The sequence below is a fragment of the Boleophthalmus pectinirostris genome, unplaced genomic scaffold (assembly GCF_026225935.1).
Source record: "Boleophthalmus pectinirostris isolate CB_2022bp ecotype Guang Dong unplaced genomic scaffold, ASM2622593v1 HiC_scaffold_3, whole genome shotgun sequence".
Taxonomy (NCBI): domain Eukaryota; kingdom Metazoa; phylum Chordata; class Actinopteri; order Gobiiformes; family Gobiidae; genus Boleophthalmus; species Boleophthalmus pectinirostris.
This window is the reverse complement of record NW_026571299.1, coordinates 37,145,965-37,161,856: the sequence shown is the minus strand read 5'-3', so window position 1 is coordinate 37,161,856 and position 15,892 is coordinate 37,145,965. Positions and strand designations below refer to the sequence as shown.

General features: G+C 38.2%; 1 protein-coding gene across 2 annotated transcripts; it reads left to right on the top strand.

Moving 5' to 3' along the window:
* The first annotated feature begins 7,708 nt into the window (after positions 1–7,708).
* LOC110174730 (synaptotagmin-2) lies at positions 7,709–14,813 on the top strand. 2 transcript variants are annotated; one of them, XM_055160654.1, is made up of 8 exons: positions 7,709–7,916; positions 8,219–8,373; positions 10,863–10,985; positions 11,164–11,331; positions 12,011–12,178; positions 12,675–12,792; positions 13,937–14,070; positions 14,598–14,813. In XM_055160654.1, exons 1-8 carry the CDS (start codon positions 7,709–7,711, stop codon positions 14,811–14,813), a joined length of 1,290 nt encoding a protein of 429 aa, XP_055016629.1. The 2 variants fall into 2 exon arrangements, with proteins under 2 accessions (XP_055016629.1, XP_020796495.2); XM_020940836.2 differs by having other exon boundaries at positions 10,854–10,985.
* The last annotated feature ends 1,079 nt before the right edge of the window (positions 14,814–15,892 follow it).

Here is a 15,892-nt window from a genome sequence, read left to right as displayed (position 1 = left end):
GGTCAGTTTTATGGGATACACTAAAACCTATGGGTTAAAAGTGCTGAGTTTGCAAAAGTGGGTCCTATAGAAACAGCTGCAGACTCGGAGCACGTTCTACCCAATAGATTCTTCGTTCAGTGTTCATACATTATAAACTTGTGCATTTTATTGATTTCTGTAAGGGAATACGAAATATGTGATTTCCTCTCAGAATATAAAATACGCTTTATTGGCAATGAGTTTTAACCACTAACATTTATGAATTAATAACATGGTAGCCTCTTTGTCGAACTGCTTTTGTGGTTGACTGTGTGACGCACATATGTGATGCATCAGTTGTAAAGTCCCACGGGCCTTTAGCAGTATGTGCCCTGCCTGGGCTATACCTGAATGTGCGTGAGCGTGTGCGTGCACTGCGTGTTGTGCACGTCATGACAGGACTATCCCAAATGCACTGTCAAACCCTCGTCTATTTTATGGTTAAGCAAGTTCAAGGCATAAAGGTCTTTTATAGCTTGCTTCTTATTCTAAAAGGCTACAGTGAACTAAATATTTTGGCTTAGTTTGAATAACAAAAACGTTGACAGTAATGATAATAATCAGTAATGATTGTAACTCTAAATGGAAACCTCTAAAGATTACCAGTGGTCTTATTGACAGTGAGCTCAGCCATTCAAGAGCCCATGAATTTTACATGATCTTTATCAGAATTGTGGAACAACTTCATTACCTTTTCCTGAGTTGTATTTCTGATTTCAGCATTTTCCAGTCTCCACATTAGTTACTCCCTGGCGGACATGCCTGGAGCTCTGCAGGTTGATGGCTCATGAAATAGTCCTTAGAACTACATCCTATAATCCTGATGCACTTCTCTTTTCTGACACTCATTTAGTGGAGATTAGGTGCTTTGTGTATCAAGTGCAGCCATAGGAATAGAGTTTTTATAGAACTACCAGTTAGTTTACCAGCAATGAGTGTTCTGAATGTTGTTTGAGGCCAAGCGTGTACATTATTTGATGGATTTTCCCTGGACTTTCAGCAGACTGGTGGTTCTGTTCCACTCTAAATCTATCCTCTAGTGTGAGAGATTTGCTGAACTGTTGTCTTCTTTTGCTGCACTGCGCGTTTCACAGAAATGCCATCAGCACAAGCAGTTTCAGCCTGAGGGAGAGATGGTCTGAATAAATAGGCTTTCTCCTAGATGTACCCAACAGTTACTGCTTTGAAGGAACACTCGGTAAAATGTACTGTGTTCCATAAAGCCATGTATTATGACAACTCATCAGTATATTTGTGTTATTATGGCTCTATAGCATCATCAGTCACACAAGCAAGAGTCTCCATTATACTGAATAATACCAATTGCTTTTTCTATATGTCTCTTTGCTCAACACTGCCACCTAATGGCGATTATTTCGACTTACATTATATGTTGAAGTATGATAGATTCCTCTTTGAATCATATTTTAGATGAAAATATTTACAAATGCATTTTAATATTTCTATTACTTCCTATTAGCTTCCCATGAACTGAATTTTGATGCATCTGATGAAATCTACCACTCTTACACATTAAGTTCTTTGTTGTTTTTAGCTGTTTGAAATGTCAGTGTCAAGCTAGCCCATTGAGTCAAAACAATCATTCTGACACATTCATACAAAGTGCCCAAGAACACAAATAAAATAACAACAACAACAACAGGGGCAACAGTGACTCAGTGAGCGCTCATCCACCAACCAGATAGTTACTCGTTCAGTCTCCTCTTTGGACCAGCTCGATGTCGTTGTTGTGTCTGTCATCATCAAGACACTTTGCTCGTCTTGCCTCTCGTGTCAATGTACACTGTTGTATTTGTGAGTGCAAATCCAGGAATATAGATATACTTTAGTCCATAGCTAATACATGTGTGTCATGTCTCAAAAACAAAAAAGTGAGTTAACTATAGTCCCATTAAGTGTGATTAGATTTAATAAAAATATGCATCTTATTCCTTTGACCTGGGACTTCACCAGTAGCAGTGTGTGGAGGTTTGCTGACAAAGCACTTTCTTAATTAATGCCAGTGAGTCATCAGTCTTCTTGTTTGAATACTCTCTCTTCTGAGAAGAGGCTTGAAACTGATGTTGATGTAATAATATGTTTTTGAGGCCAGTTTAGAATAAATGTGGTTTCTTTACTCAGCACTTGGTCCAGGTGCCCCAGTTCCCATGCAAGGATGATATATTCCCTTTATATTCCTCCTGTTATAAAATTCATGTATGCAAAAAATGGTGAAAATGCCTGCACTTTGACTACTCAATCAATTTTTTTACAGTTACATTTAGATTTTTTTTTTTTTTTCAGTAACTGAAAAAATACATCAGAATAAAAGTGATTGTAAAACACTGTTTATATGAAATCTTTGGTACCAACAAGAAACGTGAGCAAGAAAAGTAATCCAATGTAATACAGTTTTTATGAAATTATATTGTTGCAGGTTGAGTTGGCACATTTATGTAGCTGTTTTTAAGCATTAACTTGGATGAAACGTAGAATTTTACCTGTGATAAGGTGAAAGCCCCAAGATCATGTTTGTACACAAACTGTGAGTTGTGATCAGCTGAGATGTAGACACAGCACTGGTGTTTCTCCTCTGCATTGCAGCACTCCTGCAGGAGCTCAGAGCGAGCATCCTTTCACTCATGAAATAAGTGAAACATCTGTGAGCAGCAGCTGTACACATGCATGACTTCAGTCATTGGTCATTGTTTCATCATTGTCCTGGGACATGCTCAAAGTGCAGAGAGAGGGGTCTTCCTCATTAATGTCAGAGTGGTTTCCCAGAATGCACCAGGAGCCTCACTGGGAGCCAAAACCCTCCAGCGTGTGCTCTGATGTTGCAGCTGTGTAGTGACCTTGCATTAAAAAGCTCCCTCAGTTAAGTGTCTTGTCAGCGCAGAGTGGTTATCATGATTATCTGTATTTATCTGACAAATATGGTTTTATGAGATACTTTAAGACATACAGTCAAAATGTAAATTATCTTACAAGTTAGTGTTGACTTTTAAGCCCAGACTTCCCTCACCTCAGGCACTTCCTCCAGCTCCTCTGGTGGGACCCCAAGTAGAGACATAGTCCCTTCAGCGTGCCTTCGGTCTTCCCTGGGGCCTCCTCCCGGTGGGACATGCTTGGAACACTTTTCCAGGAAGCATCCGGAACAGATGCCTGAGCCACCTCAACTGGTTCCTCTCATTGTGGAACAGCAGCTCTGTACCAAGCTCCTCCCTGTGACTGAGCTCCTCACCCTATCTCTAAAGGAGCACTCAGTCACCCTGTGGAGGAAACTCATTTCAATAGCTTGTATTGGTCATTACCCTAAGCTCTTGACCATAGATGAGAGTAGGAATGTAGAATGACTGGTAAATTGAGAGCTTTGCCTTCCGACTCAGCTCCTTCTTTACCACAACAGTTTGGTGGAGCACCCACATCATTGCTGATGCTGTACAAATCCATCTGTCAATCTCAGTTCCCGAGCGTCTTGACTTGATGAAGCCATCAGGACAAGATGTAAGAAAATACCTCAAATTTAATTAGTTGTATTTAGATCAAGTTAAATAATTGATCTCTTTGTTAATCAAAGCTAATCACTTTTGCCTCCAAAGCCCAATTCTTGAATTTTGATCATTCTGATGGAGTAAGTGTACAAACATAAATATTTATTTAATATGTATTTATTTGCTTACTATTTCTCACTGTGTTGCTAGGTTACCTGGCAGATGAGAAGGGACACAGCTGCTATATATACAGCATTTTCATGCTGTATGCTACAGGTGCTAATTGCTCAGTGCCCTGCTATATACAGTATTATGCTTAGTTTGAGTAGTATTATACTACTCACCCTCTTTAAGGGCCCTCTTAAGTAAATATTGGCTGTTGAAATTGAGAAAATGTATTATTAAGTCACAACTGTAAGGTTGCTTCTGTCACTCTGTTAAGAGTTCTTATTATGTACCAACTTGAATGGGGTATTATGGAGCACACCATATATTGGGTTTATAAATGATACATGGATAAAATGTATCTGTATCTTTGATGTAGTTATTGAAAAATAAGTTCAAGACTGGCCAAGTTCATCAGATCACAGCTTCCTTTCTATTGAACACTTTTAATAAGCCATGAACCTCTCTTGAGAGTTATACCCTAGTTCTCGGATCAATTGTTGGAATCCAATTAATTTTTACAAGCTTCTATTTGGATTCAGCTCACAGAGGAGACTTTTCTTTTCCTTTGCAATCTACAACAGTCTATGCAAACTGTACATTTATTCACAGACCATTTGCTATTGATCCGGCTAATGCTAAAACCCAAGAAGCATCGCGCTGCAATCACATGTGTGAGTAGCATTAGCAATGAGAGGCAAGAGGTGTACCGTGTGCATGACTATACAGGAGGAGCTGAGGAGGGAGGTGTGTGGATGTGGAGAAGGGAGGGGGGGGTGAATGAGAGACAGGGGGAGAGTGTGTGTGTGTTGGGGGGGGGGGGGGGCAGGGGAGGGAGAGGAGAGAGAGAGGGGTGGGGGTGTCTAGTGCTGCAGTGGTGAGAGAAGTGAGCGGAGACTGCAGTCTGCTGCTTATGGGAGGAATCGCACTGTGTTACCGGCGCTACCAACGGGAGCCGGTGTCCCCACAGTTAGACTCGATATTGGATGGGACAGCTGCTGACAAGGGAGGGGGGCACCAGATCTGACTGGTGAGTTGTTCCATGAATGACGCATGTTAGATTACATAAAGCAGATATGATCATACAGACAATACAGATACCCATCTGTACAGCTCTGTGTACTCAAAGTGATTGACAAGTGATTCTCTATATATAATTACTTAAGACAATATCTTGAATGTCTCTTTTTCATGTGTTTGTTATGCAGAGATGCTTTCACTGATGTTCCAATGAGCTGAATATAATATTATTTACTGAATGAATTAAAACAGAAAGAAGGTGATGGATCATATAGGATTATATTGGATCAATGTCATTGTGGCTATTGCTGTTTGCGTGTATGTGTATATGCAATTGGATAAGTAAGTATGAATATCATTTGTGGTTAAGGCTGATGTTGAGATTTCCATTGAGGGAATTAGAGCAGTTGCTTTGGCTCACAGAACAATTATAATAATGAAATTTACCTGTGCAATGTTACTAATAATTTTTCCTTTTATGTTATTACAATCTCTATGACTGAAAAGTATTGCAGATCATTCCTTTTCAGATCTTTGCTCCTTGCCGTGACTTGACTCTGGCCTTGGTCCAATTCGACTGGACTGACTATATGCCGCTTTGGCTAACACTGGATTGCAGTTTGACACTATCTGAATCGCCTAGCAACAATCCTATCTCTGAGTACATCACACAGACCTGTGCTTTGTGAATTGGTTACATTTGCCCATCAATCTTACCAATTGACACCAGGCAGCACACACCTGTAGGAATGCATGTGAATTGGCAGTAGTCTTGCTGTTGAAAGTGGCTGTGCAGGTCTGTTGCTCACGTGGTGTCTTTAGTGGGATCACTAGAGAAATTCTATTGAGTGCATGACGTGTGTGTGAAATGCTAGTTTCTCTCTGGTGGTCTGCTCATTTAGACAGAAATGGAAACAGTTCGAAGACGATGGAATAAATCTTTGAATCCCTCCCACGTCTGCACAAACACATGCTGACTTTGGTGGCTCATTAGTTGTTGTATTCTTGCACTCCTGAAGGTGTAGTAGATGGTACACTGGTCTTTGTGTTTGTAATCCTTTGTATTAAATATATGCCAATGAATAATTCACTGAAAACAGAGTGGCCAAGCTCACTAGAGGTGTGCAAAAATATTGAAATATCGATATATCGTATCGTTTAATGAGATGACACAGTATCGATATTGTTGGCTGCTGTATCGATATATCGCCAAGATATATCGATATCTTATATATAATATTGGTATATTTTACTAAATTATTTTTATTTTGTGCTACAGTTTTGTTGCTTGTTCAGAGGAAAGAAACTCGTTTATGCGACACATTTGACATTTTTACAGTTTTGATGATTAAAATGTTTGTGTTTCACATGAACTTTTGCACAAGAAGTGGTAACTAAGACTTTTAGTATCACAGCCATGATTTAGCCTTTATTTTTTATTGAACTGTATCGAATCGTTTTGAAATATATCGTATCGAATCGAAAGTGCAGTGTATCGAAATGTATCGAGGTATGTATCGTATCGGCAACTTTTTAATAATACCCAGCCATAAAGCTCACAGTCAGGTACAGGAAGGCTGGACTGAACGAATGCAAGATTTAATGAATGCGATAAACAGTAGGAAGTAGTAGTCAGATAAATGGAATAAGAGTAACTGTAATTAAAATCAAGCAGCGGCCCCCTGGAAAACTATGGGCAGATTTCAGCTTCATGGTCTGAAACTCATTTCAAGTATGTTCACTCTGATTCTCTCTTCAAATGCATGCAAATCAGTCTTGTATATTTTTTATTTCTTGGATAAGCTATGTTTTGGCAAATCCTTCAATCCTTCTTCTGTGCTCTCTACTTGGAGTCACAGCTACACTGTCAACATGAAAAATGTAACAACCAACTTAATCAGATCATAAAATAGATATGATATTTAGCATATTGTGCCTGAGAAGTTCATTTAAGCTAAGTCAATTTAAAGGGCCATACAAAGAGATGACTCTTAAACACAGTCATCTTTATCTCTGCAATGGGATAAAACGGTCTCTGCCCAAGTCTCCTTCTATTCAGGCACATTTGTCATATCTGTCCCTCTGTGCTGTAAATTCTCAACAAAGTGGATTAGTTCTTGCCTACTGTCATGGCTCTGGTGTCTCCAAAAAATCACTACGTTTTTCATTGTAAGATTTTTTTTTACTGAAACTATACTGGGGTTTTCACTTGTTTGTGTTTTAGTTAAGCTCATACTAGATAACTGTGATTATGTCATTCGGTTTTGGTAAATGTATGTTGTTTTTTTTTAACTATTGGAAATTAGAAAACTGTATTTTACTATATGAACTGATCTCATTTGCCTTGCTCTCTCATTTGCCTTACCTCACTATGATCCTAATGAAGGTTGGCCAATATCACAAAAAATCTATCACATTTGTTTTACCCTTTTACTGATTGACCATGATTTTTATTAGATTTGATTTAGTTATTTAATAAATTAACATTAATTTACTGAATATAAACAATACAGACTTTGAAGAATTGTCATTAAACAACATAAAAAAAACAAAACAAACATATACATATATATATTTATCACTTTCACTTTCTTCTAAAGTCGTTTTATTGACCAAGGATTAGTTGTAGACCTCTAAATTAAAAAGATCAAACTTATCATTGACATTGACGATTCGAAATGACTGAATCCTCCATCTCCATAAATGTGATGCATTGCACAGCCCTAATCCTAACTTCTGCTTTTTTGGCTTTTAGAAAATGAAGCTGCTAATTGCATTTGTTACATGACATTTATTTCAATTTTGTTTTGCTCCTGCTGACAGTTCGTTTGTCAGTTTCGGTTTGTTTTTAAGACACACAGAACAGTAATTGGGTCTCTAGTTTGTGAGAACTAATGAGATGTCATAATGTTTTGGGGTGTTTTTGTAAAGAAAAAAGGGATTTTATTATAACTTGTAAAATTCTGTCTTTTCTATCTTTTCAGGGAGACAGAGCCTAGCTTGTGACAATGAAGTTTAACCTGTTCAGGAAGCCCCAGGCGGTGGCGGCCCCGGAGCCCACTGGGACCACCACACAGACCATGGCCCCTCCCACTCCAGGAGTCATTTCCACCACAGCAGAGGCCAGCCCGGGCTCCAACAACACTGAGATCAGCAAGAATGACATGTTTGAAGAAATCAAGACCAAATTTATGAATGAAATTGATAAAATCCCATGTACGTTAATGTGAGACCATATTTTTCAATTATTTAATACAAAGGAAAAATAAAGTACTTAGTTTATATTGTATTAATACACAAGTGTTTCTGTTGTATGTGGGGAACTTTGCAATGTGAATATTTGTTTTATTTAGAGAAATATAAATAAAGAAAATTCTAGACCATATCTTTTCATGATTTAGGTCTGGTTGGAGTTGGGTTTAGATCTGGTGGTACTTGAAAAAACAAATATTATCTTAGGTGTAAAGCTTGGGAATCACTGCTCTAAACAAAATTACACTTTATGCTTACTCTTTCAGTACCTCCTTGGGCTCTGATTGCTATCGCCGTGGTAGCTGCTCTGCTCATCCTCACCTGCTGCTTCTGCATCATCAAGAAATGCTGCAAAAAGAAGAAGAAGAAAGGCAAGAAGGGCAAAGATGGCATGAACATGAAGAACATGCAGGGTGGTGAGGTAGGACTCTGCCATGGACTACCACAAACACAATAACTTTCACTACAGCATATGGTTCTGTATTATTAACCTGGTTTGATCTTTCAGCAGCAGCCACTCTTTTAGGCTGAACCGTGAAGGACACAAGGAGAGCTGTATTCCCTCCATCTTCTTGTTGTTGTGGTAGTGCTGGTTGTGGTTTATCTGTGTGACGTATTCCATTGTGGCCCCAGGTGAAAAATGACACGCTTTTCAACCAGCTGGCAATGAATAATGAGCCGAATAAAGTGACTTCATTCTCCTGCATTTTATAATTAAACATAATGGATGAGACCATGAGAGCAAATTTAGATTTTTGAGGTTTTGCTCATATTTTGTATTAATAGACCTTTTTCACAAGGGCCGGAAGTGCAGCACTGTAGGGTTGCAGAAGTTCTGGTTAATGCTTTTCTATGGCAAAATGTCTGAGGAAATACCTTGCATATTCTCCACCAGCTTAATAAATCTGCCTGCCCCATCACCAAATCCAAAACCAAAAAGGTTGACAAAGGGCATGAATTGTCCCATGAAGAATTTATTCACAACTATCAAGGTAAGAAAGATGAAAGTTTAAAAGCTAAGGACGACCAGCATTAGTGAACTACTTCTGAGCTAAACTAACTTTATGGTCATGAATAACGTAAGTTAAACTGCATAAATGTATATCTATGCTAATATTTATATCATGAAATAGATTTTTAATTTTAATTCTAGAATCAGTCTGAGTTAACAAGTTACTTATGTTTTATTCATGACCATAACGTTAGTTTTGCTCAGGAGTAGTTCACTAATGTTGTTTGCCTTTAAGCTTTCATCTCTCTTTACCTTGATAGTTGTGGATGAATTCTTCATGGAAGAATTTATGTCCCCTCTCAACTTTGCTGGTTGAAGATTTGGTGACGGGCCAGGCAGATTTATTACACTTGGTGGAGAATACGTGAGACATTTACACAGACATTTTGCCATAGAAAAGCATTAACCAGAAGTTCCGTAACCCCACAGCACTTCTGGCCATTATGAAAAAGGTCTGTTTAGATAACAAAGGCTGGTTATAACTTGCTGTAAATTGCTACGGTTTATTTTGCCTTTTCTGTCACGTTAAGAAGTGTCACCTAAACCTTTTGTCTAAGCCCTGACATAAAAAACCCTTGGGGATTAATTTGCAGCCTCATCAGCTAACATCAACATGGAGGGGCCGAAGCAGCAGTTAATGAAATCGATGTGTTCTGGTGCAGACTGTGACTTATTGTTGGGAGCATGTGAAACGTGTCATTTTTCAGCCGGCTGGTGCTGCTGTGTTCACCGTTTGTAGTGGAGTCTTGTGAGTTGAATCTCTCCCTCTCTCTGCTCTCCTCTTCTCCCCTGCTCTGTGTCTGTCTTGTGTGTGCCTCGTGTTTTCACTGTTGCCGGATGACCACTCTACACGGTAGGTGGAGTGCCCCCACTGCCCTCTGGCCCCTCTGGGCCGGAGAAGGGTTTGATGGAATGAAACTCGTAGCTTCCTTGGCTTTTATTTTGAGTTTTACCTTTATCCACAATTTGATTTTGTTATGATGTATCTTGAGTAATGAAAATGGAAAGCTATGATGTGCTCCATAAACCCACCAGAGAGGAGAAACTAACTATCTGATACATTGTCCTGGGACAATGTCAGAGTAAAACCCCAATATGGAATGTATTGGATACAAAGACATACAATGCAAGACACTTTAACACTATTAATATTTGCATGAGATTATGGGCATGACTAGCTGTTTGGAATAATGGACCAAAATATACGAACCAAAGTTACACAATCTTTCCTGGAAAATCTTGGGACAAATCTTTTAATGGCTGATGGCTAATGGCTAATAGTAAGCTGCAATATTGCTCAGCATGTTTCAAAAAGATAGAAATGCCCTTTAATCTTGAACCATTTGTTGTAAAAATCATGAGCAGAAAGAGGAATATATTTGTGCCAGAAAATGGAGAAAAGGCATGACTGATCATAGCTGAATGACTTACCTATCAAGTGTGCGAATACATTTTAGCTTAAGTTATTATCTTACTCCAATAATTTATTTGACCTCTATAAGCCAAAATGAAAGTCATTTGGGCAATTCACATTTTTATGAATTCAACTCAGACTTAAACCAGTTTGCATTTTGACCCCTCTTAGTGCAACTATAGCATGTACTTACTGGCTGTTACTGTATTGCACAAGCATGTTGACGGAAATGCCCAGAATAAATAATAATAAAGATACACCTGAAAATATGTATAAAGACTATGTATTACAAATGTAAGGCTGAGATTTTTGTGGGGTAGTGTGTTGATGTAACATACCACCAGGTGCTGCACAGGTAAGCTTTAACCAGTAGAAACTGGTGCTGTTGTGTCTGTGGCATGCTGTCTGTTATGGGGAGCCCGTGTCCAGGCCCATGTAATACACTCCTCATTGAAGAGTGTTTTTATTTACACAGAAACACCAGGATGACGATGAAGATGAGGGAGAGACTGGACTGACAGAGGAGGAAAAGGAGGAAGAGGAGAAGGAGCAGGAGCCTCTGGGGAAACTGCAGTACTCCATTGACTATGACTTTGAGAACACAAAGGTACCAAATATTCCACCGGAATGCATCCAGACAAATGTGTGTTGTTTAGTTTAGTTAGTTTTAATATGAAAAACTCCCTAGAAAGTTATTTAAATTCCGTGTTTGAATCAGGTGACCATTTCTACATTTATAGCACTAACACAGACTAATTTTTCCATGTATTGTTTCTCATCACCAGTTAACCATCGGGATCCTACAGGCTGCTGACCTCATGTCCATGGACTCTGGTGGGACCTCCGATCCTTATGTCCGAGTGTGTCTGCTTCCTGACAAGAAGAAGAAGTTTGACACTAAAGTCCACAAAAAAACACTCAACCCTGTCTTCAATGAGACATTTGTATTTAAGGTGTGACAACTAGCTCCTTTTTACTTTGTTATGATATTTTGTCTCTAAAACGTATGAAGCCATATCATACATGACTGACCGTGTTCTGTGCTCTGCTGGTCTTCTGCTGCAGCCTACACTCTGCTCCTCTTTTAATTAGGCCTCTAGAGGATTCCAACTAGCACCAGGTCATGCTTTAGATAGAAGATAGGGCCAGCATATAAATCTCTATTGACCATTTTAGTTTGCACAATCCATTTTTAAATAACATTTCCTTTTAGCTGGCAGATTGTGCAAATTGCAGAAGTGTCTTGTTTTCAACTTTTCATCTGACTTCGTAAAAAAAAAAACATCTCTCTTTCGGCTAGATCCTATTTCTATTCCTTTCCCATGTTGTTTTCAACACCCCTTTGCTAATGACTAAACCATTTCAGTCAAGCTTCTGTCCTTCCCTCCATAACAACTAACAAGAGCTATCCATCTGATTTTTGGAAGATTTTTGGCCTGTAGGCTTTACTAAACAGAAGAGCCTTTGAAATGGGGAAAGATTGGTGTAGAGACCGGAAGGTGAACCCACAACCACTTACGTATAGCTCCCTTAACAACTACAGCACAGTGGAGCATTACATACTTGTATTTCTGTAAGAAAGAGATGAAAAATGTTTTATGAATTACTAATCTATCTCTCTGTATTCCCCAGATTCCGTATGAGGAGCTGGGTGGGAAGACTCTGTGCATGTCTGTCTATGACTATGACCGCTTCTCCAAACATGACGTGATTGGAGAGGTCAAGCTGCCCATGAACACCATCGACCTGGGCAGGCCTATCGAGGAGTGGAGGGACTTGGAGAGCGCTGACCAGGAAGAGGTGAAAAATCCAACTGAATTTTAGAAATTGTACAATGTATGTATGTATTTATGTATGTATGTTTGAGCTCAGGATATGAATAATATAAATCTCAGAGTTGTATGAAGTTACCCTCTTTGTACAGAAAAATGACTATTTGTCTATAGACTATCTCAGATATGATAAGAAAAGAGAATCTGTGTTTGTCCCACAATGAGGTAAATTCCTGTGTTGCAAAGCACAGTTCAAGAACAGCTGGAGAATAGAAATATACAATTAATCTAATCTAGATAAATAACCATTAGAAATAGTTAATAAGATAGAAAATAAAAAATACAGCTCTGTGCAAGTAGAGGAAAAACTTAAGTTCTTGGTTACTTGCTGACGTATACTATGATAAATAGTTAATGAAATCTTTTAGCTAATCATGCGCATTGGCATTTGTTTGTCCTTTAGCTCTCTGCATGCTGTCTGTATTGTGCACTGTCTCTTAGCTGTCCCTTTGTTGACTGTTTAGCCTGAGAAACTTGGAGACATCTGCATCTCCCTTCGTTATGTCCCCACCGCGGGCAAACTTACTGTGTGTATCCTGGAGGCCAAGAACCTGAAGAAGATGGATGCCTGTGGATTGTCAGGTGGGGATGTGCAATTGATCAAATTTATTATTGCAATTTCATTTATTACTCTATTCAATCACTACATTTTGTAATTTAAAATAGAATTCATTATCGTCTGGAACAAAGACACTTTTCTTATTCCTTAATTTAACTTAACCCTGAAAATGAGTTAAGCCAAAATGAAAAATTATCTACACAGGTGAGAGCTGGGCGATTTGGTTAAAAAACTGAATGTCTTTTTAGTACACCCTGGATGATTGTGATTTTAATCGATTTTAATCGATGTAAGAGCAAGGACTGCTAGTCTTTCAAACACTGGAAGCTTTTTACATTTTCATTCTTCATATGCTATGATTTAAATGAATTGTAACGTGCCTTCAGTTACATTTGTATATACTGTATAGTTAATTGTAACTGCTTATTGTAAGTAAGGAAGTCAGAAGTAAACTTGTTTCAGAATAATGCCCTATTTTACGATTTTTTAATTTTTCTAAATCTTGATAATTAAAAATCCAAATTAATCTGAATTAATTTGATTAATTGCCCAGCCCAAACATAAGTTTTTAAACAAATTTGTCATAAATATACAATATGAGTATGTACTTTCGTTACAGTTGGTTTTCAGTAAAGATGATTAACTGTGAAGTAGCTAAATAATCCAAAATTAAATATTTGCCATAATCCAGCAGCCCTTATCCGGTCTGTCAGAATGAATTAACAAGAAGCATTGACTCATTAACTATTCAAACATAGGGAAAATGCAATAATAAACATGAAAAAATAACAATAAAATGCAGAATATAAGAGAAAAACAAGTTAATGTTGCGCATGCTCATTTTCATACTCACATATAATCCTATAATTCAATTCAGCCAAGTTCAGATATTTATAATGACTGTATAAACCTGGCAGAATCATTGTAATTCATAGCTAGAATAACAAAATGCTGCTGTTAAAATTAGAATATTGCCCATGTTTTTATAACGGCTTTTTTGTATGTTCTGGATTTGTTTTATTGTGTTTTTGCATGTTTAATTTGATACACTTTACAATCTACAATTGCCTTTGTACAGCACTCTGGGCAGCTGTAATTCTTTTTAAATGTGCTTTATAAATACATTTGACTTGACTTTAGGGCTAATTACTATGTGGTTTCCTGCAGATCCATATGTAAAGATCCAGCTGCTGCAGGGAGGCAAGCGACTGAAGAAGAAGAAGACCACAGTGAAGAAGAACACCTTAAACCCGTACTACAATGAATCATTCAGCTTTGAGATCCCACTGGAACAGATGCAGGTATTGAATGTGCTATGTTTGGATGGGGGTTGCAAAAACAAAAAACAGACACGGTGAGTAACTGGCTAGCCACTTTGAGAGGATTACCAGAATTCCTCAGTTAGGGTCCAGCCTTCCACATCTTCCAAGTGGGATAATATGAATTACCATACCTTACAAGGTACTATTCTGTACAACATATACACACAAAAAGCGCAACATGGAGTGGGACAGATATATAATAAATAATAACCCTGAAAGCTGGTACATCCAAAACGTCTCACTTTCTCTAAAAAGGTTTTCTATGTAAATCTCATATTTCATACAAATCATGTCACATCAGTGTAAAAGTGTAACATTCTGTAAATAAGTGGGAGAACCCTGCTCCTAAATGCAGGACAACCATAAGAGAGACAGGTAGTCATACACATTGGTAAAAGGCAGAGACATAGGATAATAATAAGCCAATACACTTCCTTTTTGGCCAAATTATATAAATTTTTTTCTTTGAGATTTATTTGCATTGTAAAACTCTCTACTCTCTACAGAAAATCTTGGTGGTTGTCACAGTGTTCGATTATGACAAAATCGGTAAGAACGATGCCATTGGGAAGATCTTTGTGGGCAGCAAGGCCACAGGGTTAGGTCTGAAGCACTGGTCTGACATGTTGGCCAACCCCCGGAGGCCCATCGCACAGTGGCATGCGTTACAGCCCGAGGAGGACATCGACGGTCAGCTGGCAGCACTCAATGCTAAGAAGTAAAGAATTTCACCAGCCGCCTGCTACTGCAGTACCCTGAACCCCCACTCCACTGCATGAAATACATGACCAGTGTGTCATGAAACCTGCTCAGCAAAAAGAGACATCTTATTATATCTGCTTATGGTAACGTCCATCAGGTCTTTGTACGCCTCACATACCTCAGTGTATGCTGGGAAGACTGCTGTTGAGTTCCACATGACTGGCTCAGGAGAATTCAAATCTTTCTTTTTTTGAAGAAACGTAGAAACTGATTCGTAGGGTGCTGACACTGATTGAAAGTCTTGGTAAAGACTACATTGGAAATATAGCTTTAGTTTAGTTTGTAGAGCATGCTAACTTGCTTCCCTAAAACGCTGCATAACCCCCGAGCCCACTAGTGTATTAAGCTAAATGTGTGATCTTTCTTGCAATACAAGAACTGTATATTGGGTGCATTCCTCACCAGAAAAAAAAAAAAATGAATAAAACAGAATATATACAAAGCAACAGAAACTATTAGAATAACCTAAATTAAATGAATGAACACAGAAAGAAACACAATTTACAGCTTACATTTGAGAACACATGGTCTGCAAAGAAGGGTCAGGTCTATTTGATGAGTTTGCTTGCTTTGTCTTGCCTTGACGACATGTCTATGCATTTAGCTTCCACTTTTGCTGTGACCCCAGACGGATGTAATGTATGACAGGGTGCCTTTCCTGAAATGACGCTTTGATAAATAAATAATTGTAAATATAGTTCACTGTGGCATTATTTTGTTTTAGAGAGAAAGATTTATTATTAGAATGGAAACATAATTGGGCTGGAGTTTTGAATGTCCTGATATTTAGCGAATTAAGAAAAATGTTTATTTCTAAAGTATTAAACATTATTTTGATCATCATAAAACATTACTTTATGAATATGCTTTGTCCAGCATATTACACAAACATAAATTCAATGAAATTTCTGTAGGACATTTTAGAAAATGTTGAAGATCAAAATGTAGCTTCTTCTTGCGTCACTAACACAGCACTCTCAAACCATTGCTTGAACCAAATAGAACTGCAGAATGGAGCATGTATCATGCCTTGCAGTGT

Bases quoted from the DNA above. Each gene is read 5' to 3' on its own strand.
- LOC110174730 (XM_020940836.2), top strand. From the start codon at position 7,709: ATGAAGTTTAACCTGTTCAGGAAGCCCCAGGCGGTGGCGGCCCCGGAG. The intron at 10,986-11,163 runs GTACCAAATATT...TCTCATCACCAG, and splicing joins ATGACTTTGAGAACACAAAG to TTAACCATCGGGATCCTACA. The intron at 12,179-12,674 runs GTGAAAAATCCA...TTGACTGTTTAG, and splicing joins AGAGCGCTGACCAGGAAGAG to CCTGAGAAACTTGGAGACAT.